This window comes from Cladophialophora bantiana, assembly GCF_000835475.1.
Source record: "Cladophialophora bantiana CBS 173.52 unplaced genomic scaffold supercont1.12, whole genome shotgun sequence".
NCBI classification, from domain to species: domain Eukaryota; kingdom Fungi; phylum Ascomycota; class Eurotiomycetes; order Chaetothyriales; family Herpotrichiellaceae; genus Cladophialophora; species Cladophialophora bantiana.
This window is the reverse complement of record NW_015971586.1, coordinates 593,198-616,565: the sequence shown is the minus strand read 5'-3', so window position 1 is coordinate 616,565 and position 23,368 is coordinate 593,198. Positions and strand designations below refer to the sequence as shown.

At 52.0% G+C, this 23,368-nt stretch overlaps 9 protein-coding genes across 9 annotated transcripts; 3 read left to right on the top strand and 6 right to left on the bottom strand.

Annotated features, from left to right (window-relative positions):
• Positions 1 to 618: 618 nt before the first annotated feature.
• Positions 619 to 1,272, top strand: Z519_08125 (uncharacterized protein; the record flags this gene model as incomplete). The annotated part of the gene is made up of 1 exon (XM_016765853.1): positions 619 to 1,272. The coding sequence occupies one exon, from the start codon at positions 619 to 621 to the stop codon at positions 1,270 to 1,272; it is 654 nt and encodes a 217-aa protein (XP_016617898.1).
• Positions 1,273 to 1,770: 498 nt separating this feature from the next.
• Z519_08124 (uncharacterized protein) lies at positions 1,771 to 2,179 on the bottom strand (the record flags this gene model as incomplete). The annotated part of the gene is made up of 2 exons (XM_016765852.1): positions 1,771 to 1,890; positions 1,982 to 2,179. 2 exons carry the CDS (start codon positions 2,177 to 2,179, stop codon positions 1,771 to 1,773), a joined length of 318 nt encoding a protein of 105 aa, XP_016617897.1.
• Positions 2,180 to 3,375: 1,196 nt separating this feature from the next.
• Positions 3,376 to 4,785, top strand: Z519_08123 (uncharacterized protein; the record flags this gene model as incomplete). The annotated part of the gene is made up of 1 exon (XM_016765851.1): positions 3,376 to 4,785. The coding sequence occupies one exon, from the start codon at positions 3,376 to 3,378 to the stop codon at positions 4,783 to 4,785; it is 1,410 nt and encodes a 469-aa protein (XP_016617896.1).
• Positions 4,786 to 6,064: 1,279 nt separating this feature from the next.
• On the bottom strand, positions 6,065 to 6,999 carry Z519_08122 (uncharacterized protein; the record flags this gene model as incomplete). Its single annotated transcript, XM_016765850.1, has 2 exons — positions 6,065 to 6,337; positions 6,532 to 6,999. 2 exons carry the CDS (start codon positions 6,997 to 6,999, stop codon positions 6,065 to 6,067), a joined length of 741 nt encoding a protein of 246 aa, XP_016617895.1.
• Positions 7,000 to 8,686: 1,687 nt separating this feature from the next.
• Positions 8,687 to 9,355, bottom strand: Z519_08121 (uncharacterized protein; the record flags this gene model as incomplete). Its single annotated transcript, XM_016765849.1, has 2 exons — positions 8,687 to 9,204; positions 9,262 to 9,355. The coding sequence occupies 2 exons, from the start codon at positions 9,353 to 9,355 to the stop codon at positions 8,687 to 8,689; spliced, it is 612 nt and encodes a 203-aa protein (XP_016617894.1).
• Positions 9,356 to 11,974: 2,619 nt separating this feature from the next.
• Z519_08120 (uncharacterized protein) lies at positions 11,975 to 12,538 on the bottom strand (the record flags this gene model as incomplete). Its single annotated transcript, XM_016765848.1, has 1 exon — positions 11,975 to 12,538. One exon carries the CDS (start codon positions 12,536 to 12,538, stop codon positions 11,975 to 11,977), a length of 564 nt encoding a protein of 187 aa, XP_016617893.1.
• Positions 12,539 to 14,749: 2,211 nt separating this feature from the next.
• On the bottom strand, positions 14,750 to 15,289 carry Z519_08119 (uncharacterized protein; the record flags this gene model as incomplete). The annotated part of the gene is made up of 1 exon (XM_016765847.1): positions 14,750 to 15,289. One exon carries the CDS (start codon positions 15,287 to 15,289, stop codon positions 14,750 to 14,752), a length of 540 nt encoding a protein of 179 aa, XP_016617892.1.
• A 2,743-nt stretch (positions 15,290 to 18,032) lies between these two features.
• Z519_08118 (uncharacterized protein) lies at positions 18,033 to 19,850 on the bottom strand (the record flags this gene model as incomplete). Its single annotated transcript, XM_016765846.1, has 2 exons — positions 18,033 to 18,282; positions 18,361 to 19,850. 2 exons carry the CDS (start codon positions 19,848 to 19,850, stop codon positions 18,033 to 18,035), a joined length of 1,740 nt encoding a protein of 579 aa, XP_016617891.1.
• Positions 19,851 to 20,750: 900 nt separating this feature from the next.
• Z519_08117 (uncharacterized protein) lies at positions 20,751 to 22,661 on the top strand (the record flags this gene model as incomplete). The annotated part of the gene is made up of 1 exon (XM_016765845.1): positions 20,751 to 22,661. The coding sequence occupies one exon, from the start codon at positions 20,751 to 20,753 to the stop codon at positions 22,659 to 22,661; it is 1,911 nt and encodes a 636-aa protein (XP_016617890.1).
• Between the last annotated feature and the right edge of the window lie 707 nt (positions 22,662 to 23,368).

Below are 23,368 nucleotides of genomic sequence, written 5' to 3'. Positions count from 1 at the left end.
GCCCCGCCCTCCCCTTATTAAGGCTAGGTATACTTCAAAAGGTCGATAGTGTTACCCGACGAGGACTGGCCCTCGCTTAGCCCCCCATCGGGCCAAAAGAGGAGCAGTGAAGGCGACCTGGCCTGACCGTGTCGCTTGCTCAGTGGTCCCCGAACAGGGCTGCCACCCGGAAGGCCACTCGCTTCTGGTCCAAGCTCGTCTTCACCTCCTCTTCAGTCCTGCGAAAGGCCATCCCCAGAATCTTCTTTCAGCCGCATGGGCTCCCAAAACTTGGGTCATCGAATGATTTCACGCAACCCCTTTGTCTCCTCTTCCCCTTTGCGGCATGGTCGTTGTGGACCCCATTGCAGGTGAACGTGGCTGACCAGGATTGAGTACAAGAAACCATGGACTGGCTGGTCCTCTCGACCACACCGACGTGGATTCATGGCCTAGATGCACCGGTCCGTGTCCTTTTTCTCAGCCTAATGCGAAGTTCAAGAAGGCATCTTTCCCCAGCTTCCTCCAGATCAGGCTTTCACTGTTCTCTTGTTCTTGACAGTTCCTGCTGAAATACCTCCACGCTGTCTCTCTCCCGTAGCCAGACCTCCCAAACAACGAACATTCGTCCATCACGTCATGGAACAGCTGGGTGCCCTCTACTCGCATGACCCGCGTTGTTTTGCCTCCAAGCCTCAATTGCAACCCCTACCAGACACGACCTCTCAGTCTGCGGCAAGGCTACTGTTCAAATCACATTGGAAACTGAACACAGAATCAGCCCGCGAGGAACCTAGGCTACGGAGGGTACTAGGCCACATCTCGGTGTACGATCGAACGCGGACATTTGCACAAGCCCAGGTGGCGCAGCCATCGTCAGAGACAAGGCCGGAACCGAATGAGTTATCCGCCTACATCCAACACCAAGTGCCTTCCTTCACGGAATTCCAAGCCGCGCTCGAAGCTCAGCTGGCAACCATTGCACAAATTCGGGCAGCTTCAGCTCAATACAAAAACGCCGAGGAATACAACAGTGATGAAGAGGAGGAGGATGACAGCGACTACGACAGCTGCGACAGCTGCGACGGAGATTGGTCTGATGAGGAGGAGGACACCTCAGCCGAGAGCGATGACAGCTGCACGGACTACGAAAGCGAGAGCCAGAGGTCTGAATGCTCCAGCCCGACATTCGACTCCGCGGACGCCAAGCACGACAAGGAAGAGGAGGAGGATGTCTGGGCCATTCGGCCTCTTATACCCCTTGTGACCCATCGCTCGGAGGATTCAGGATAGGACTGAGATCCGGGGAACAGTTGCACTATCTTTTGTCAGCTCTCGTGTTTTTCTTCTTGGCGTGGAGTCTTGTCGATCGGAGGTCTCATGTGTCTTATGGGCCAGGCTGACACATGGAAAGTTACTTTGGAAGGGCAGGGTATTGGATGACGGAAGGGACTTTTTTCGCATGGAGTTTTTCTTGTGATACCCACAAAAGTGTACTTTGGAATATGTACAAGGCGAAACGAAACTTTATGGTCGTCAGATCGCTGACGACACACAAACTTTGCAGACCCCCAGTCGTGCTTTTTCATCTCTGTATTTTTCATCTTCTTTCTCCATGGGATCCCTTTGGTTGATGAACGCCGCAGCCCATGCATAACCCAACCTCCCCGAGGGGGCCGCTGTAACTCCCAAGCCATCTTGTCCCAACCAACCCACCCCCTCACAAAAGAGGTCGAACGCCTTCCATTCATGAAAATGTATAAGCTGATGACATTCCATGGGACCGCAAATCTAATGTTTGCTACCCAGCATGGTATTATAATCCTGGCTCTCTGAGAACCATTTGTTGCTGTCCAGGGTTGAGTTTCGCTTGACGAAGCGGCTGTTCATCCGTCCACCTGATTTGGAAGCCTGGACAAGACAACTTGTCAGCCTTTGGATCTTGGCAAAGGGCACGAGGTACATTTGCAAAAAAGGTAAATCATGGGTCGGCAAGACTTACCCCATAGGCCACAGCTCCTGCAGTCGCAATAGTTGCCACAGTAAAGATGCCTCGCATGAACTGCCTATCCTTTGGCGACATGCTCGAGTGCGACGAATGGTGTGGTACGGCCGTCGAGGCATATCGGGCAGGGGAGGTGAGTCGGGGTCCCATGGCCATGACAGAGCGGCGTGAGATGATTTGACGGGCGGCGTTCATTTTGGCGGCTGAGAAGAGAGTTGATCGTGACTTTGGCGAGACTGAACGGGGAGATGTTTCTGGCTTTTTGTTTGACGGAGCGCAGATGCAGATTGAGCTGAGATGTTGTGTTGGTGTTGGTGTGACTTACCGTTTGTTCGGCGCTGGCTCATGACGGTTTTTAACTCTTGGATCTGGTCGCCATGGCCAGGTACCATCTACGTGCCGAATTCACCCATTGGTGGTGGGATTGTTGTTTCTGTGCTCATCAGCAATACTTGATAGAGAGCTCAAAGCGCTCAGGTGTTGTGTGATCACATCACCAGCTCGCAAAGAAAGAGTAACAGTTCTCTGGTGACGGAGAGATCGACCACGGCCGCCTCCGCGGGGCACTTGGGAGACGCAGGGCATGCAGAAGATGCCCCGGACGGAGGAGGCCAGGTTGGGCCAAGACTCAGAGCTGAGGAGAGGCCTGAAAGCAGGAGGAATGACTGGTCGATCCGATCGCAGGGGAGGATTCGGGCCATGGAAGACTGTCAGGCCACGAGGATTTATTCCGGTACCATACGGCCACTTTCCAAGCATTTTGCCGGGTCATTGTTGTCATTACAACGGCCATTGACCTGTCTCATGCCCACGAGTCTGGAACAATCTCCGTGTGGGTCCAAGCCCGGCGGGTTTTTTTCACCCGTAATGCTGGTACCGCTAGCAAGGTTAAGCGAGAAATAGAGCGCTGGCAGTGGCCATGATGCTGTCACTGGAGACTTGGCAATACGGCAGGTGGGGGTCGTGGTGTGACCGAGGGGCTTTCTCACTCATCCACTGGCTGCTGGCGTTGACGCTGGAACCCTCCGGACTTGCTGTGCCGAGTCCCAACGTCGTCACTCGACTTACTACTTCATCAAACACGCAACTCCACCGCCAAAATTCCCTCTTAACACCGTCATCGTGGCCTGACATCCTCCCTTCCTCGAACACTATCGCCCCAAATCGACGGCAACTTGCCCACTGTACTGGCCTGTTAGTGCTGAACGACTGTCACGACCTCGGTCTCAAGCGAGGACACCAGCGACGAAGACTGGTAGACGGCCTCCGATTAAGCGCCTTGTGGGTTGACTCGGACATCGAAAACGGTAATCTTTCGGACCGTGAGGTCCCCATTGTGTGAACCAAAGGTCTGAAACCAAGGAAACGACTGCTTCAGTGGGAAAGGCATCATGTCAGTGGAAGCAATGCCCTTCCGGCAGCTGTTCCGCCAGCAGGACGGCTCTCCTGACTTCCACGGGCAACATGCATTTCAGAGTCAGCATCCCCAGCTTGCCATCGTCGACCCCGACTCCATCGATTTCACCGGGTGGCATGAGATGGACTTCACCACGACTCCGCTCACTTCGTCACGGGGGAATCTGAACTCACAGCCAACCCTGAGCCAAAACCAAAAATACTCGACCGCCATGGACAGAGATCAGGATCCGCTGGCGTATCTTCGATCTTCCAATCACCGCCAGGGCTCGACGGGTAGCCTGATCACCTCTTCTTCTCATCAACAGTCTTCCGAACCACGCAGATCCTCAGGAGACATCTACTCGAACACCCAATATTCCTACTCTCAGCTTCTGAACATGGAGGCGAATCTTCCACCCATGGATCAGTCGAGCCTTAGCAACTCACGCGCTGATGACGATGCAACTATGCTAAACAACGACAACAATCTCACGACAACGTTATCAGCTTCTGACTCTCTCAACACCAGCCGGTCCATCACCAATCTGGATCCTATCGCTGCTTCCATAGCATCCAAAACAGACTCGACTGAGAAGCTCTGCCCTCTCATTGCAGGCCAAGTAGACAGCTGCCAACCCCAACGCTGTGGCCCAGACGCACCTTGCATGAACTTCACCACGCTCCCGCCCATTGAGGAGTGCACATCAGTCCCCTGCATAACAGGGTCGACGACCTCGCCCAGTGAGACCATGATCAGCAACGACAGCATGTCTGTCGAGCTCCATCAGCGGCCCAGCATGAGCACGAGGACAAGTACGACAGCCACCTCCCGATCTTCAGCCACCCGGCGCTCATCAAGTTCCACGACCGCAACCAGCGAACAGCCTGACACCGTCCCCCTTCCCCCTCGAAGATCTTCTGCTGCCGCCCGCCGGCAAAACCGAACAAGTCCAACCATGACCACCGCGGCATCGCTGGCGTCGGACGACGAGGATGACGACCAGCCGACCACCAAATCGACTGCTCCATCCAAAGCCGATGCCAAACAACGCGCCAAACAAGCCCATTCACTCGTAGAACGCAAGTACCGCGAGAATCTCAACGCCAAGATTTCCCAGCTGCACAACACGCTGCAAGCGTCTCATTACGGACCCAAAGTCGGCGATGACGGTGAAGCCGAAGCCACGAACTCGGCCAGCGGACTCCCTCCTCCAAAAGTGCGCAAGAGCGACGTGTTGACCGAGGCAATGAACTACGTCAACCAGACCGAAGTTGAAATGCGCCACATGGAAAACGAAATCCACAGACTGACCGAAAGAGTCCGGGTGTTGGAGAAGTTGGTGCGTTGCGAGGATTGCAGTCTGCTCAAGCAGATGGTGAATCTTCAGGTTCAAGCAGTCTAAATTTTTCAGCGGAAAAAAAAATGCAAGAAGAAAAAAAATTGTCAAAGTATCCATCCGTACATATATCAGCCCCCCTTTCGGCTATGTGTCTCTTCTTGCTTGCGACGCTTGAACTGTCGAGCAGCGGCGCCGGGGATCTTTGCGCTGCTGTGCTACCGGCCGCATAGAACCCTGTTTCGTCCGCTTGCCGAAAGTCGCGCTTTTGGAGAGTTTCCGTGTCGGTGTGTATATATACAGACAGCGACGAAGTATCATTACAGCTCTTGTTAGGAGTCCCGGCGCACGTTGAGTGGGTGCCTGTTGGATGGGTTGGACGCTTGAGAGGTTCCAAGGTGGTTGGGCGGCCGGGTGGCCGGCCTCCAGGACCTCAAGAGGCCCTGGAGGGTATGTCATGTATGTATTGACGATGATGTTTGTTCCCCCACTCAAAAGAAAGTGATGGGTCGAGCTAAGAATCACATTTCATGTATCTGTCTGTATATCCTTTCCCTTTAGTTTTCTTCATTGTAAGTGTGAAGTTGGCATGAGAAGCTATTTTTGTCCACAGAAAAGCCCCGCCCAAAAACAAGAGAAAAGTCGAGGAAGCGCGTGGCTTGAGAAGGAAGGGACATGTATGCATATAGTAATATGTATGTCCATATGCATGTATGGATATGTGTGTGTATATGGTTGTGTAAATGTGTGTGGATATGCGTATATGTGTATGGATATGTATGTGCGTGTTTCCATGTATGTACATATGCAACGACCAAAAAACCGAGCTGGGTCCACAGACTAAGCAATTGACCAGGCAATTAGGCAATTATATGAGTACGGAAGTTGAGCGAGTGACTGAGTGAGTGACGGAATCCATTATTATAATATTAATATTGCATTTTCACCCCGGTCTGGCTGAGCGTCGCAGCAGACCAGATATGTCAAAGACGAGAGAACTTTTTTTCAGCTATGCATGGCGCCCGTTGCTTGTTTGCAAGTGTGCTCACCCTTCCCCTGTGGTTCCCCCATTCCTCCTTCGCCATGAATACCATATCCTCAATAGACGACAGATGAATTTCTATGAAAAAGCAATTGCTCGCGTTTCCGACATGTTGGCGTTATCTTTTTTTTTCTCCCCTACCTTGCTTGCTTACTTGCTTGCTTACTCGCTCCAGCCGGCAGGCCCTTTTGTCTGTCTGGCTGGCTGGCTGGGTTGATGGCCTGCCTCGCCGACTCCGTCACACCCGTCCACATCCCTATACCGAGTAGGCAACGTGCAACCTTACCGGGTGCAAGTAGGTCCTTATTCGATCTCGATCCTCACGCCGGCGCCCTTGAGCGCCTCCATATCCTCGAGGCTGCGCTTGGGCAGGTCGATGCGCAGCAACCCGCCTTCCAGCCGGGCTTTGAGCTCTTTCATCTCGACGTCCTCGGGCAGGGTGAAAGTGCGGCGCCACGCGCCCACGCGGCGCTCCGAGAGCAGGATTGTCGGCGTGGTGTCCGACAGCGCCTCCTCCTCCATCGTCTCGCGGGACTTTTCGCGCTGGATTGGGCCCCCGTCAGTGGATTCTTGGGGCTGTTGAAAGGTTGAAAGAGTGGTATATTAGTGTGATGAATTTTTGGGGGGTGTGAATGGGGGTGAACAATTGGGAAATGGCAAATTGGAGGGAAGGGGAAGGATGATATGTGGTGCTTGCTCGTGAGTGAAAACGAAGGCCCCAGCGAATAGAAGAAATGAGTGGAGCGGGTCATGCTCGTATGAAGACGTACCTTGCCATGTCCCGCCTCGGCGGCCCATCCCTCGCCCTCGCCCTCCCACACTCTCTGTCCTTCCTCCTGATCCATCAATCCGATGTTCTTCGGCCGGCTGGCGATGCCCTGCACGAGCAGGGTGTGCGGGCTCATCCACGTGATGACAAGGTCGCTCTTGTTCTCCTCGGTGACGCCCGGCGTCTCGATCTCAATGTGGTAGGCGCGCAGCGACTCGCGGATGTCGGTGGCCGGGGCGAACGCGGTGCCAGATCTTGGCGCCAGCACGCTGCCAGGCGCGTGGGGTCCCTTGAAATGTGACTGCAGCGTCGCTTGGTGCAGCGAGGTGCGCGGGAACTGGAAATGCGACGGCTGCGACGGGTGAGGCTGCACCGGGTGCTCTGGGTGGCCGAGGCTGGCGGAGAGAGGGTCGGTCTCGATGAGACGGATCACATAGTTCGAGGGAACCGAGTACGGAAGGCCAGGCATGGCTGTTGGTGGTTTTCGTTTGTTGGCTTTGCGGTGTTCCGGTAGATTATGCTGATATGAAATCCCTTTGATGGAAGAAGTGGAAAGCGTTGTCGGATCTTTTCTCCAAGTACGAAAGAAACTCGCAACCTATGAAAGTTGTTTTTGGGGCTTTCTGATGTGTCGAGATGCTCTTATGTCAAGGACAACAATGTACGATCGAAGAGCGAACGTGGATGTTTATATATCTAGGTCAGCAAGGTTTTCAATGGGGGCATTACCCTCGCATTTGCGTGCGTTTGCTTTTCCCAACAGCCGGAAAGCATGGATGATGTTTACGCGCAGCTTTCATGGACGAGGACGGCTGAATCCAGTAACCCGTCGATCATCGCACACGCACCTTCTGATGTGGAAAAGGTTCTCACACGTGAGGGGGCCTGTATTCGTCCAGTTGGAAGCAAAGATGCGCAAATAAGGCAATGCATGCCATGCTTAGGCGACGATGACTGGACCATTACCTGCCCATGCCTGCATGTGCCTTTGTGCAACAATCATACGATGGTCCACTGAGGGATTGGAACACTCGCATATTGCGGCAGCCAGCGGACGAGGACATGCAGGTAAAATCTCATGATGAAGAAATCATAAATGCGGGGGATAGCATTGAAGAAACATCGTCTTTCGCTGGAGCATTACGAGGTACAATCTCATGATTGGATTGTGTCAATCTGGCACAACGACTTGTTGACATGTTTGACGTTGCGATGAGGGATCGGCCTCGCCCGGTTGATCAAGATCCTCTCGTGTTTGGAGACCGGGATAACAGCCACAGCATCATGGAGAGGAAACGGGCTGTAAGACGCTGAGAGAGTACCTCGAAAGGAGGCGCCACGAAGGGGCTTGCGAAATTGTGCGTACCGTTGTGAAACTTACTAGCTAAATCATGCAAAACATGTGCCATCTCTCCAGGGGAGACTGAGGACCCTAGGACAAGCATTACTAAGATGCTACTGCAGATGAAAAGGGGGGTTGAGACGGAAAGTTGCTCAGGCGGTGGTGTGACAATTTTCTTTTCGGGTTGGAAAAGACCGCGAGCTAATACCAATTCGGGCCATCCAGACCATCGCAGATCCGTCCTTTTGGGGTCCCGCCCAGCGAGTGAGTGCCAAGCGTCAACCCCTTAAACTGTAGAGCCTTGCCCCGACGCCTTGCACCTGGCGAGCTGGTGATGGATGGGAAAGCGATGAGTTGCCAGGAATAGCACGGTACACTGACGGAGTAGATGTCGCTCTCTTGGAGATACGTACCCGGGCACGGCGCCAGAAAGAGTAACACGTCTACTCGATACCAAGCTATGTCCAGGGACAAGATCCAATTCATCTTTTCGAAACAATACTCGGGTATATAAGTACAAAGTCCAAGTGCCATTTGTGGAGGTCACCGCATATCGCCCGAGGAGTCATAGTTGATAACCTTATTATTGACCTAAGTGTCTGAATGAGGATCCATTGCGGGGAAGAAAAGCCGCCTCCCTAAGCCGTCATTACGTTTTCCAACCTTTCGTAATCCGTAGCTCCTTGTGCCCCTGGTGTCCCGAACGCCTTGTGGTCGTAGCATTATATACATATTTTTGCACCAATCAAAATTCCTCATTGCTTTCGTATGTCACCGTAAAGAGGCAAGACAAGGCTGGTGTCACATGGACTCTTCAGAGTCTGCTGTTCCGGGCCTGCATATCGGAAATAAGTTCTGCATGCATGATGCCGGCCAATTGATCCGCGGCGTCCTTCTCCAGGCTCAACTTCCGCCGAGTCTGGCTGGGCGCTTCCACGAGGCCATATCTTTCTTCCAAGTTCTCTTCCGGAAGCACATTCTGACAGTTGCACTTGCTGTGCTGGCCGTAATGAGGACACCGAGCGGCAGCCTCCTTCACGGTCATCTGCACCGGTGACACGGAGCCGCTTTTGTGCTCCTGAGTGATCAGACTGGCTGGGCAGAGGCACGAGTGTCGCCTTTTGTGGTGAGGTGTTGGCGGAGGAGTAAGGTCCTTGGGCATTGAGATGTCGGGGCAAAAGCCTTCCCATTCCTCCTCGCTGGAGGAGTAGTCATGCTCAACCGGAAAATGTCGTTCTTGAGACGTTCGTCGCAAGTGACACCTGGCACAGTAATGAGGCCGAGGGCCGCTGGTCGAGGACAGTCTCCTCACTCTTGGGTGGATTGGTTCGCCTGCAGCATTCGTTCAGTCAATGTACATGATTTGTATTCCCAGGTGGGTGGACGTACTCGGTGTTTGAGTATTCTCAGCGTTGTTCGTCCTTCCGCGGGATGGGAGGCAAGTGAGAGGGAACATCCCGTTGAATTGATCGTACTGGACCATTTTGGGTAACTGCAAGAGACGTGGGTTGATCTTGGGTTGATCTGATGAGACTGTGATAAAATTCTGCCTGTTTGTTTGGATCGGTAGAGTGATGAAGCAAGACTCAGAGACTCCTGTTCTCAGCGTTTTATGGAATCCATAATCATAGCATGGCAAAGCACACGGATTCCGCTCCGCTCTCAGGGCTCGTTTTTCCATCCAAACAAGCTAAGTGGTCGGGAGGTTTCGACTATGCGTCTGGTGATGGCCGGGGAGTCAGAGGAAGATTCGGTAAGGGTGGGGCACCTGATCGATCAACCCACGAAAACGCCATAGCGGACACGACAGGACGCTGCCGCCTAACTCAAAGCGGTCTCGGGGGCTTCTGGGCGAGCCTAATATCCAAGGGGTGCCCCCGGAAGCCGCCGAGGATCAGCCTGCAGGCGCCTCTGGCTGCGTCTGGGTGCTTCTCGGCACGACATCAGTCCAAAGGCCGATCCACCGTCACACCACATTTGACTTTGCCTCGACGTAAATGGCTCTGATGGTCATGCCAGCACCAGATCTTATGTCAACATGAACAAGTCATGATTATCGTGGCTTGAACAGTTTCGGTTTGCGACATCCAAAATGACGGTATTCATCTGGCTGGGATTCAACAGAACGACATCTCAACGTCGGTATCGTGTGAAAACATCTCAGCAGAGGGACCATATGCTATATGCACGTGTGCTCTCTCTAAAGTTTTGGTCTGCATTATCAACATGATTCAGGACCATTGCCAAAGAAGACACATCTTAGCAACTGTACATCTCTGAGGTCATAACAAGTACATGCCGTCACTAGGTATCACGCGAGATGTTGCTGGGTGTTTCAGGCGTTGCTTTGAATTTCCGAAACACTGTGAGCGCCGGTGTGTCACGACGGCAAGGGCACCAACGGATTCCTGGTGACGAAGCAGGACCATAAAGTAGGGGTGCGTTCTTTTTTCGCGCCTACTCGGCCTCAGGACGCGGTCAATGCAAGCCACCGCAAGGCCGCCCGTGGTCTGCTGAATGAGGGACTGAGTGCTTCAATGAGGAGGACTCCCCAAGGACTCCCTGACGTCGGCAAGCCTGAGGAGCCCGGACACAACCCCACAAATCTGGATAGCAGCTCCTCGGTGGCGATTTTGTCCACTCCTAGGAGACCGGGATCAGAAGCACCATTGAAGGGAGACCGCACGTGGTAACCGTGACTTGCGGCCCGGGAGAAGAGGGGACTGCCTCTGGAAGTTTTGATATGATTAGAGCGCAAGTTGAATTCGTCTCCTGATATTTGTGACGAGTATTGCGTTATACAATGTGTCGACTTCAAATTCCTTCGTCGTCCCCATGTCGGGCTTGGATGGCACATGCTTGAAAGGACGGCGTGACACTTCAGTGGTTGGTAGTTCTTCATCTGACCTACAAGTACCTCCATGGCGTGTTCACAGTACATTGCTCACAACGCAGTATCGCTTTTCGTTGATGCTACTTCCGAGCCGACATTGATGATTACGAACATTTGGTCCTTCTCCATGCGTGCGTTCAGCTAGTTGTTGGGTATGACATAGGAGAGAGCAGGAATGGGATGATGGATCTACACAAACGGTGAGCACATACGTGACTTTTCCACGGCCTTGCCCCGGTGTTCTCCGGTTCTGTAGTCTTGTTCTTGCAATCTGGGGAGGTGGCACTTCCGGTCCGTCCACATTGTCAATGGAGGACACTTTGGGGATGTTTGTGGAGCCATCTGTGTGGCGGGCTCTGAGAAAAGCACAAGTGTGAATTGACAGCCTTGTTGGTGCTTACCCTAGTGGTGTTCAATTTGATTCTTCATTCTTTTGCACGAGCATACAACTCTTTCCCTCCTTTTCTTCCTTGGGCCTCTCGACTTCTGAAAATGCTCGTGTTCGGAGCTCGCAGTTTGCAAACAATCGGACACTGGAATCAGACACCACAACCTTCCAAGGAATCCCAAGGCTGCAAGTGCAACTTGGCAAAGTCTTTTCTTGCACGTCGTCTTCGTATTTTCATTCCTGATCCAGTCCACAGATATGATGCTGGTTCATGATCCTGTAAGCTATACGCCCTTTTTTGGTTTAGGTCGGTGGTCCTGGAATAAACCTCGAAATACGTCCGTCTCCATGCCATGTGTAGTTAGACTTATGCACTAATGGGCAGTAATATGTCTCCGTGCTAGCTCGGATGCGGCAGCATAAGGACCAAAGACAGTTAACATGGAATTTTCTTGTTTTGAAATGAATGCCATTACAGAATCACGGAAACTATCTGAAGCTATGGTAGAAATCCGTCGATGAGGTATTATACAGCGCCCTTGGCAATGCTTGATTTTTTTTGAGACCCCTAATTGGAAAACTTCACGCCCAACACCACTCATTAGAGAACGTCGTTTGCGGAGTCGTCATTTGAGCTTTTGTGAGGTAAGGAACGTGTCAAGAGCAGGGAGGAATTGCACTGTAGGTGACTGTGAAAAGGACAGTGCTAGAGCGAATGGTCGTAACTCGTGGTTGAACAGTTTTTGTCGTGTCAGATCTGGGTTGGTAGTTTTGACTTTCGAAATCCTGCCATTTGCTCTGGTTGATCCGTTACTCGAGCTTTACTCCTGGCTGATTTCGATTCTCTTCGAGGCCTTCGCCTTTTGCATCTTCGGAACGACGATGCTCAAGATTCCGTTCTTCATGCTGGCCTTGACGTTCTCGTGGTCGACTGGGTTGGGGAAGGAGAAGGAGCGGGCGAATTCACCAACGCTGCGCTCTGAGACCCAATAGGTGTGTTGCGGCTCGGCCTTAGCAACTTCCTTGGAGCCAGTGGTGGCGACCTCTTTGCTGCCAGCCGCCGCTTCTTCTTTCTTGCCCTCGCCACTAGCTACGCCGGGTTTGGCGCCCTCTTCTCGGAAGCTCTCGGTCCTGCCCTTGACGGTAAGAGTCTGGTCGTCGGCAAACTCGATGACGACATCCTTTTGGTCGATTCCAGGCAGTTCGCCCTCGAGGATGTAGCTGTCTTTGGCTTCTTTGACGTCGAACTTGGGCGCAAAGGTGCGGGATGCGGTGTCAGACAGCTTCTGGAGCTCAGAGAAGGTGTCGTTGAAGAGATTGAAGAATGGCCCCAAGTCGGAGCGGTAGGGACCAAATGTGGAAGGGAGACGTGGGAAGAGAGCCATGCTTCTTGTCTGAGTTCGCTTTGGCTTCGAGATACTAACGATGGCTGGAGTTACGCGGTGTGGGATCCTTCGAACAGTATTAGACATGAAGTGTTTTGATGATCTGGTCTGGTCTGCTAAGAACAGATCGAAGGGGGTGAGATGAAGCTTGATTTATAGACCTGAGGACGGTGCGAAAGCCAACACTGCAGAGATGAACTCACTTTGACGACACCGAGAACACCGCGATATGCAGAAATGGCGTGAGGTTTCTAGAGACTTCAGTCGATGCCTTTTTTGGACTCTCGAAGCTGTCAGTTCTCGAATGAAGTTTCCCACAGCGAGGCCACGAGCCCCGCAATGGTCGTGGTGATCTGGCTCTCTGCTGAGGATCACGGTTTGCAAGTGATACTCCATCATGTGAAGCGAAACGAAAGCTGAACAATGGCGTCATTACAAGTATTGACCCACCGATGTGTCTGGAATTTTCCGGCAGCGCCTGTTAGGGGTCACTACGGGGGTCTTGGTGGAGCTTGGTGGAGGCTAGGCGGTAGGCTCCCTCCGCACCAAGTCTTTGCGGCATGCCTGTACCTGACAGCGGCCCATTGGACAGGCTATCGTCGGCACTGAACCGCGGACGCCACAGGGTCTCGTGTACGGATCAGACTTCCGGTCATTACAATTTGGTGATCACGATACGATCAAGATGAGCTTCACCCATCTACTTACGATACGGCCTTCGAGCATGGACGAGGAACCTTGGAACTCAGCGGAAGTTGGGAGAAACAGCTTGCATGTTCCTTGTCGCCAGGGTTTGGCACAACTTTGTTCCCCCAGCCATGGACAGGGACTTCATCGCAGCCAATCTGATACACTTGCTTCTCCGTGCGTACCGGCCTCATCCACCTCTCCATTCTTCCCGACACACTTCCTCTACTTGTAGTCCTATCCGCCCCCAGTCTCACCGGATTGGGTACTTTGTTGTGTCTTCTGACGGCTAAGCTTACAATGCAGAATGCAACCGGAGAGTCTCGAACATTGGCTACACTACCAGGTAGGAAGCGTTGTACCTTTCTACTTGTAACAAGTAAGTCCCATCCTCTCCCAACTCTTTTACGGGGCTCCGTAACTTGGTTCGAGGCCAGGGTCCGAGCCCCCGTCGTCAACATCCTAACTGTGTTGGGAACTGTCATGCCTTCAGACATAGTCTTGGCCGAAGACAGCGCCGAGGCCGTCGTCAGGATGAGGACCTATCGTGGCCAATCGTGGTTGCGGCAGCGGGTTAGATGATTATGTCTGTACCTCGTACATAACCAAGCATAGTAAGTTGCTTGGCATGTGGAAGTGTCTTGGTATGGCGAGCCGAATATAGTAATGGCGTTGACGAAATATGGGCTAACTGTGCAGCATACCACAGTACAAGTTATGTAGGTACAGAGGCTAGAGCAGCAGAGGTAGCGTAGCCATTGCTGAAAGCGGAAGTTGACCCTCCATCCTTATGATTTGTTGGTTGACCCGTCCAAGCAAAAACACCCGGAACGGCTAGAGCCCAGCTGCTCGAGAACCGCCTTGCAGGCGAGATGACGGAGGGCTCGATGAGCTAGGTGTGACACTTACTCCGGACAAATCAGAGCCCAGAACGAGGCCAGAGTTGTTAAAAAAGTGTGATGTGATGTTGATGTGTGCATCGAGAGGATTGAAAGCAGTGGCGTTGGCTTGGACGAGGAGCTCGTCACAGAATAAGCTGGGTGGAGGTGTGCTGCGTAATCGTTTCTTCGACACCAAGTTGACGATGGCTGGGCGGCTGGAGGTGGATGATTTCTATCTGTAAGACGGGCAAAGAAAGAATGAGTGCTCGATAGATAGTAGCTGAGCCGCGCCAAATCTGAACCATGTTTCTAACTCATCTGTAGCCAGTAGGAAGGTTAGCTAATCTCACAACGGCAACTGAGTTGGATAAGGTAGTACTGTGGTTTCAAAGTTGGTAAAGCTGTTTTCCTATAAATTCAATGTATTAGTACTATGACTGAGTAAAGTCACAAACAGCCTCCCCGAGATGGCTTTTATCCCTCGATTTGATATCGTAGCTCTAAGCCCACCATCAAGGTCTCGTACCAATAGTGTAGCCCTGGAGATCCTCGCTCAACGCACCACGAAAGACAGGAAATTTGCTCTGAAATATAAGGCAGTTGCAGCATTCGGTTCGACCTATGGTCTCTCTGCCCGAATCCGTCACTCGTCCACGTCTTCGGGGAAGGGACCCAGGCCTGGCCAGCCGGTTTGGGTGTCGTGGCTCTTCTTGCTGGCCTGAGATGTCGTTGATTCCCTTCTTGACGGCTCAGACTCCTTTCTTGTCGGCACTGATTCTCGTCTTGGAGGGGTTGATTCTTGTCTTGACGTCGACGTCCTTGGAGATTCATTCGATGCATAAGTACCAAGACCTGGCCAACCCCAGGTGTCCCCCAGTTCATGGGAGTGTTCACCCATATTGTTCTCATTGAGTTTGGATGAGGCGACTGCTTGTAAAGAAGGACTGATCGAGCCGTTGTTGCCCGATTCGCTGTTTACGGCCACGGATCCTTGGTGTTGAGCTTCGCCCTCGCCGGGTAGCTTTTCATGTTCATGGGCGAGCGAGTGCCGGATTGAGTCCATGATATGGCTAAGCTTTGAGTCACGTCTGTGATGGGGTGTTTGGTCTGCCACCGGGTTTTCTGTGCCGGCCGGATTTTCTGAATGGTGGCCGGTGAGAGTGTTCCAACTGAGTTTGGTCATTGCGTCGCAATGTTTTGTGACAGGGATGTTTGCTTTGGTAGTCGTCAATTCGATCGTTGCAGAGGCTTTCTGGTTTTTGCTTGGTAGATGGCAAACAAAGACAGGGGGTTGAAGATGACGAGGGCCAATTTCTTTTATAAGGCAAACTCTGTTAACTGATTCAGTCACAAAGAAGCAATAACACTTGGTAATACAGGATGGATATCACGAGGATTGGCGCGTTGACAGATTCGGCTAGAAGGGACCAGCTATGTACCATAGAATTCCGGGCAATGAAAAGAGATCATGTTACCAATAGCATAGGCCGAGTGTCACACCACTGACAGGCCAGGATTCGGCGGCTATGGCCGAAATCGCGCAACACGGGGGAATTTCCGTCCAATTGTTGCCCCATCATGAGATTAATCGATGCCAAACAGTTCGGGTAGCATCCAGACCAAATAGATCACCAGATACGGAGGGAATGGCAAGCAAGGAGAGGGACGGAAGAAGAGCAGAGCCATGGAAGGGCGATGAGAGGATGCAATTAACCTTCAATCACGGAAGGTCTGCCGAGACACAACTAACGTCATCTGTTTCAAATGACGGTTGACAGACACATTTTGCCGTCTCGTGATGCTCACAGCGACCAAACGGGGAAAAAATCAACAACCAACATCACCTCAGTTAACGAATATTCTGTGTTACCCAGTACATTGTGCACTGGTTGCTCATCACTCCGTTTTTGAGATGTGCAATTCCGATGGACGTCCCATATGGTGACAACAGACACTCATGGTGTTGCACAGCTTGGAGTGTCCTGAAAGAAGTCGCAATGTTGGGAGCACAATATCCGAGTTACTTCAAGGGTGTCACTTAAAGAGACAAGAATGTATCTATCGCGAGGACGTCCCAAGCAAGTTGCCCAAGCTCTTATACCCAGGCAGCTGTGGTGCCTCCGGCTCCTCCAGCTGGTAAACGGCTAGTATCTTCTTCCCTTATTCTGAACGACCAACGTTACAGTGCGCGATTACATATCCTGGTGACGATTTGACATTACCAGAGTCCGGGAAATGAACATGCCCTCATGTCATGAAGGTATCACGAGGGCTGGGAAACGTTTTGCCGGCGACCTATGCCTGTCCCTGTCGCCGTGTCAACAAGTACTCTTGCCTCCGAAGGGCAGCCGAGACCTATCGCACAGATTTGTCCATCGCTTGGCTCCGGGAAAAAAAAGGCACTAGCGGACAGATTTAATGGCACACAATTTGATCCGGCAAAATATCCTATCGGGAAAGGCCATATTGTCGCTTGCAATTGCGCAGCACGCCTTAGACGGATCCGCTGACTTCCTAAGGAGATCTTAAGCGGATACATGGCGTTTGCGAAATCAGTCTGCTTTCAGAAGGCTCCTTGCAGCCGCACGGTTCCCTCAACAGAAGGCTCCCACTCATTCTTGTTTTTGCAATATATCTCAGCATTGGGTTTGTGAATCTTATCGAACAAGCCCATTTTGATGACTATACATGGAAGAAATTGTCAATAAAATTTCTCCGTCTATATCCGGGGTTGTTTCACTGGATGATTATTGAAGAACTCACTCTTCATTCCTGGAAGTCTCTCCGAGGTGGACATAATCGGACTGCGAAGCCTTGTCAGTCACCCCGGCCATACTTCAAACTCAGGAAATGAAGAGAATATGTCGTTGGCAACGTTGCCATAGAGGATCGATCTCGAGGCTTGGAATTTGAACTCACCATCCGCATGCCCCGCAAAACCACCTGTGAAGCAGTGTCCCGCTATCTGTGCTGCGGTCTTCATAATCTTTAGGGCTTCCAGTTATAGTCACGTCGGCGTCAGGATACATGGAAACGTATGTTCCAACTGGAAACCATTAGCGGTATGAGAACGCATATTGGATGAACAGAACGTACGAGCTCCGCTCTGTCTTCGACAATTTGAACAATGACAGAAGATAGGCTGGTTTTTCTCGACGGCGTCGTCGTTGACGGAGACCTGGATGGCCCCACAATTGCATTGTCCCTTCAAAGGCATTTTGAGTAGGCTATTCTCAACTTACAGAAAGCCTCGAACTTGTGCTGGCTCTCAAGGCATCTCCCGGAACCCCTCATTTATATAGAGCCCTCGGCCTCCAATGATGCAGGCCGGTCGAGTCGTGCGACGAAGCCACTGCGCAGTTTGCATCACATCCTCGGCTTGGAGTCCCCCGCAGCCAAAGAGCGTCGCCATCACAGACATAAGGTGTCACATTCAGCACACCGCCGTCTCTCACTAAACCCCGTATTTCTGGCTCTTTGATTTGCGCATACCCTTGAGCCCCTGAGAGGATGTCTGACGAGAGTTCTTGACGCAGAAATCCTTGCGATCTTGATATGTCAGAATCTGCTGACGCTGCACGCTATTGGTTACGGGTATTTCGGACCCATAACTGGGGCACCCCGGCCATGGTCGCATACGGAACCCGAATGCCGTTGTTGGTTGATTTTGATTTTCAACTTTAGGTCGCACTGATCGAGTTATAGATCAGTATATCTTCTGGACTTAGTTGACTACCACCGACGCACAACCACTCTTCCGGCACCGTGGCCAAGTTAGAATGCAACAAGTTCCAATTCACTGCCACAAGTCCGCAATCGCTCACCACCAAAGCTGATTTAGAAGGTCAAAGAGACCACAACAACAAATCAAAAATCGCAAGGGAAACATATTCCTTGTCCCTCGCGATTGTGGGCCAATTGACTCGTCACCGCACAATTTCGGTCATTAGATCATCCGGCCAGCGTGCTGCGTCTTTACCGTTGCCTCTGGTGCCTACATTGTAACCAGGGCGGACCTGGTCATTGTCAAACTTGATGATTGGTTTTATTGTGCGTACGACGGCACCAATGGCTTTGCTCTGACGATCTTCGAAGAACGATGGCTGAAAGATCTTGCCGTTCGTCGCGATCATCTCCATATACCGAGGTATTAGGTAGTTCATGTTATGGTAACACCTGATGACCGAGGGAGTTCAGCGACTTTTCTGGCGACGGGAAAGAGCGAGGTGTTTGAAAGGTGTTCGAGAAACTCACCGGAAGACTTGTTTTCCATTCCTCTTCCAGACGTCCTGCCAGACTTCTTCAGGGTACTCCTGCACCGAATTTGCTAACCACTGATTATAATAATTCAGGGCAATATCCACCTTGAAACTTCCGCCTTCCTCTGCACGCCTCATTAAGGCACAGAGAATTCCGGTGACCCCAGCGATACCAGTCATATAGTCGCTATTTGGGAAGACAGGGGTAACAGGCTCGTCATTTTTCAAGCCCATGGCTTTCCCAAAACCTGCGGAAATGCCGACGCAGGCATCGCTGATTTGCTGCCATCCTGAACGATAATCCCAAGGACCATTCCAGCCGTAGCAGTTCTCCCGAACCGAGATGATGCCACGCTCACGGTCTTTCACCAAGTCAATGATGCCTTGTTGGCCGAAGCCATACTTGTCAAGCACACCTGGTCGATAGCCCTGAACCACGACATCCGCATCTTTGATAAGGTTTCTCAGTTTTTCTTTTCCCTCTTCAGTCTTGAGGTCGAGACTGCACTGCCACTTGCCCCAGCTAAGGTCAAGGTGCAGCGAACTAAAGTCCACCAGATTTGGGGAGGTGACGCGCATGACGCTTGCACCTAGCTCGGCCAGACCCCTAGTGACAGCTGGAGCGGCAATAACACGCGTCAGATCGATTACCTTGAGTCCCGCAAGCGGCCTTACGGCCGAAGTCTGAGGGGTCGATGGCCACCAGGAAGGTTTCTGTGACGGATTTGGAGCAGGATGAATTTCGAAAAGCCCAACGTGAGCGTTTGCCCTGCCGTGCTCAGTGGCCCGAAAGGAGTCGACAGTTTCCGCTATCACGCCGGCTTGCTTGTACACGTCAGATGCGAGATGCTGCATCTCCGCCGAGTCAATGGTCGCTAGCTTTTCGATGAACGGCTGCATCGCTTCTTCCCAGGTCTTGAGGTCAGGGCGATCTTCAGGAAAACCGATGCTGTCAAGAGATGGTTTTGGATTCATGCTGCCATGAAGGTGGAAATAGCGATTATCTTTCGTCTGATAGATATTGGTCACGCACAGCTTGTACAGACTAGATGACATCTTGTGGAAGTCATAGTTGGGGAACATTTCGTACATCTTCTCCGTGTTCTTAGTCAGAGTGATGGTATGGTCCGTGTCCGGGTCGATCTGCCAGATGAGCGTCGACATGAAGAATAACTGCGCATGGTCGGTATTGATCTCGGCCCCGGTGAGTTCTACCTTGTATTTGCGCTTTACGAGCGCGTAAAGGATGCATGCCTCAAAGGCTTTCAGACTTGCGGCAGACTCGGCGAAGCGCCAATTGATAGGGATCGAAGGGAGGTCGGTACCCTTGAAGGTGATTCGCGACGCAAATTCATGAGCTTCTTTGGGTATGTCTTTGGCGATCTTTGGATTCTCGAGCAAAGCTTCGGTCAACAGCCTCTTCGATTCTGCAGGGACTGAATAAGAAGAAACGACATCCGAAACCGAGGCGTCGACGCTACCCATTTTGGTTGTTTAGTGATTCTATGCTTCTTTCAATAGATTCGAGAAGTCAGCATTGGCTTTTGTCTGCCCTCCACGATGAGTTATAACGACGGCTGTAGATGTGAGAATACGCGCATTAGGCGGCAAAGCCAAACTCCTCTTCTCGGAGATAATAGGTTTTTGCTTCACCAATGCAATCGTGTTACGCAGCGGGAACCATTGCATAGGATCTCACGTCAACGTCCCGTCAATGAAGGGGCCCTCGGCTCAACATAGGCAGATACCGAGAGGGGCATGACGATGCTTATTTTTTTTTTCGGACCCGTCAATCAAACTAGAGTCTTGCAATACCGGGCCCCTTGTTTTTAGCTTTCGGATATGAGGGCGTTGAATGCTTCGCACTGTGTGGGGGATTCAACACATACAGAGAGGGGTAGAGATGGACCGAGGCAGACGACGAACTGATTGGTAGGCCTCGAGTCAATGACTACGAGTCGAGAACCGGAGGGCTGATCTGCCCAGATATTGCCTCGGAATACCTCAAGAGGCGCATTTCAGAATCCAGGTTCGAGAAAGGCTCCCGGGATGTCGGCATCGAGGTCATTTGCCAGGGCAGAGCATGTTCAGATCATGAAGACGACAACGCTCCTTGAATCCTTGCGCCAGGAAACGAGTATTTCTCCCAGCTGGAGCCGAAAGTCCCGAGAACATAATAGTCGGTCGTGTCGAAGGAACTCGCACTGTCCCAACCTCGCCGGCTTCACTTGACAGCAAAAGCCCCAGCAGAGTGCTGCGCATTGAGTCAGTGAGTCTCAGACCTTGGGAATAGGAGATCGGCAGCATTTCGCTCTCGACATTCTTACGCCTGGCAACTTTCTCAACTCAAGGTCTGTCATTTTGTAACCGCCCCTTCCTACCAAGATGGGCGACCCAGGACCAGCCTCGACCCCCGCCACGCGGGCTTGTCGAATCGCCAACTGCTCTGGTGCACGCGGTGATCCAGGATACCAGATGCGGCGTCAAGCAACACTTGGGCCTGTCGATTTCATAACTGGCGATTACCTCGCAGAGATGAATCTTGCCGAAAATGCCCAGAAGATGGCAGTTGGCAAGCATGATGGCTGGGAACCTACTGCTTGGGATGGCCTTGAGCAAACGCTTGATGTCATCAAGGATAAAGGTATCAGGATCATCATCAATGGCGGAGCTCTGAACCCGAGGGGACTGGCGAAGAAGGCTCAGAAATTTGTCAATGACCGGGGCTTGGGATTGAAGGTCGCCTATGTCTACGGCGATGATCTGATGGAGGAAGTCAAAGCCAGCCTAGAGAAGACAGGTCAACTACCCCAGCACCTGGATGGAGAGAATGAAAAAGTCTCGCTGCAAGAACATGCCACAGACTTGCTGGACACAAAAGGGAAGCCTATCGTGAGTGCAAACGCATACCTTGGTGCAAGAGCTATTGTCAAAGGTCTCGAGCTGGGAGCCGATGTCATAATCTGCGGAAGAGTGGCAGATGCGTCCCCGGTCATCGGAGCAGCCTGGTACTGGCACAAATGGTCAGACTCTGATTACGACCGGCTGGCTGGAGCACTAGTGGCAGGGCATTTGATTGAATGCTCTGCTTACGCAACAGGATCGAATTTCTCAGGATTTGACGAATACCCCCTGGAGACTTTCGTGGATCTGTCATTTGGAATCGCAGAGATTGCGGATGACGGGACCTCCATCATCACCAAGCACGATGGGACTAATGGCCTAGTCAACGAGGACAACGTCAAGTGTCAGTTCTTGTATGAACTTCAGGGAGGTACATACCTCAACTCAGACGTCTCTGCCGATACGACAGTTATCAGGATCAACCAAGTCGGCAAAAACAGGGTCAGGTTGTCAAACATCAGAGGATATCCACCGCCTCCAACGACCAAGCTAGCTATCTTTTACCACGGAGGTTATGAGGCGCAGCTGCTCACCAATGCAACTGGATACGCAACAGCCGAGAAGTGGAGATTATTCGAGACACAAATCCGGCACGCTCTCAAGCAGAAGGGCCTCATCGACCAGTATCAACTACTGGACTTCCAGATCCTGGGAACCCCAGAGGCAAACCCAAGATCTCAGTTCTCCAGCACGACGTATTGCCGATTGTTCGTCCAAGCCGATGCGGAAGCCGCGATATACGGGTTGGTGAAAGCGTGGAGCGAGATCGCGATGCAGCATTTCTCAGGCTTCCATCTCTCCCTGGACTATAGAACAGCGCTTCCGAGATCCTACCTCGCCTTTTACCCAGCTTTATACCCGCAGAACGACCTCAAAGAAGGAGTGGCAATCCTATCAACAGAAGGAGAAGATGCACAGATTGCAGACGCCGGCCATCCTCCCCACTATCAAAAGCTAGCACCACGAGAGAACTACGAGACCGCGCATCCCGTCGATTTGGCCTCCTTTGGGCCCACACGCAAAGCTCGTCTCGGAGACATCACACTAGCCCGCTCAGGAGACAAGGGGGCGAACATCAACTTCGGCATCTTCGTCCGTCGCGCCGAACATTACCCCTGGCTCCAGACGTTCATGACCCGGTCAAAACTCCAGGAACTCATGGGCGATGACTGGAGGGATGATTTCTTCATCGAGAGAATGGAGTTCCCGAATATTTGGGCGGTGCATTTTGTCATTTATGGACCCTTGGGCCGCGGAGTGAGTAGCTGCCGTCTGCTGGATGCCTTGGGAAAGGGCTTCGCGGACTACATCCGAGACAAGGTCGTGGATGTGCCGGAAAGGTTTTTGGAAGACGTAGATGCTGTCAAGAGGGAGAGAAGGGCGATGTTATGAGTTATGGTTGCGGCATAACTCTATGCAATGGCACAAGGCCGTCTGCAATTTCTCAGCCGGGCTCTTCCACTTGCGGTGTTTTGTATTTTTCTCATTGATGCCTAGGCAAGGCCCACCCTCACAGGGCCACGAGGGCCAAGTAGCATGTGCTTTTGAATCCGCCGAAGATCACGGACCATCTTGGGTTGCCCTGCAAGGCTGTCTTTGTGTCGCCTACCTAAACTTGTCTGTGGGGCTCACGGAGCAAGAATTTTCCGAGCGCAAAATTTTAAGCCGAGGTCCACGAGGCTGTCGCCACCGTGTCAAATGCCAGTGTCGCCATTGACGGGAGCAAATCCCCTTCTTCGAGAAGACTTCAATCGTCATATGTCGTATTTTCCAATATCCATTTTTGCGATGCTCTGATCAACTGTGACAGGCCAATGCTCCTTGCGGCCGAGAGGTTACAAGGACCAAGGAGCCCGAGATGAAACTCAATCAGCCTTGGAGCCCCTTTCTCTCGTCTTTCTCTCGCTGTGAATCTTGGAAGGTTATCTTGGAGATAGGGTCTCGGCACAAAGAACCCGGGTTGCACGATCTACTTGTTATATGTTATGTGATTTGACTCGAGTGCAACAGCTTTCGGGGAGGCTGTTTCTTAAAGGGGTCCGAGGTCCGACCTTTGTCACCCCAACCGAACGGCGACACCGACATTATCAAAGGTAAAT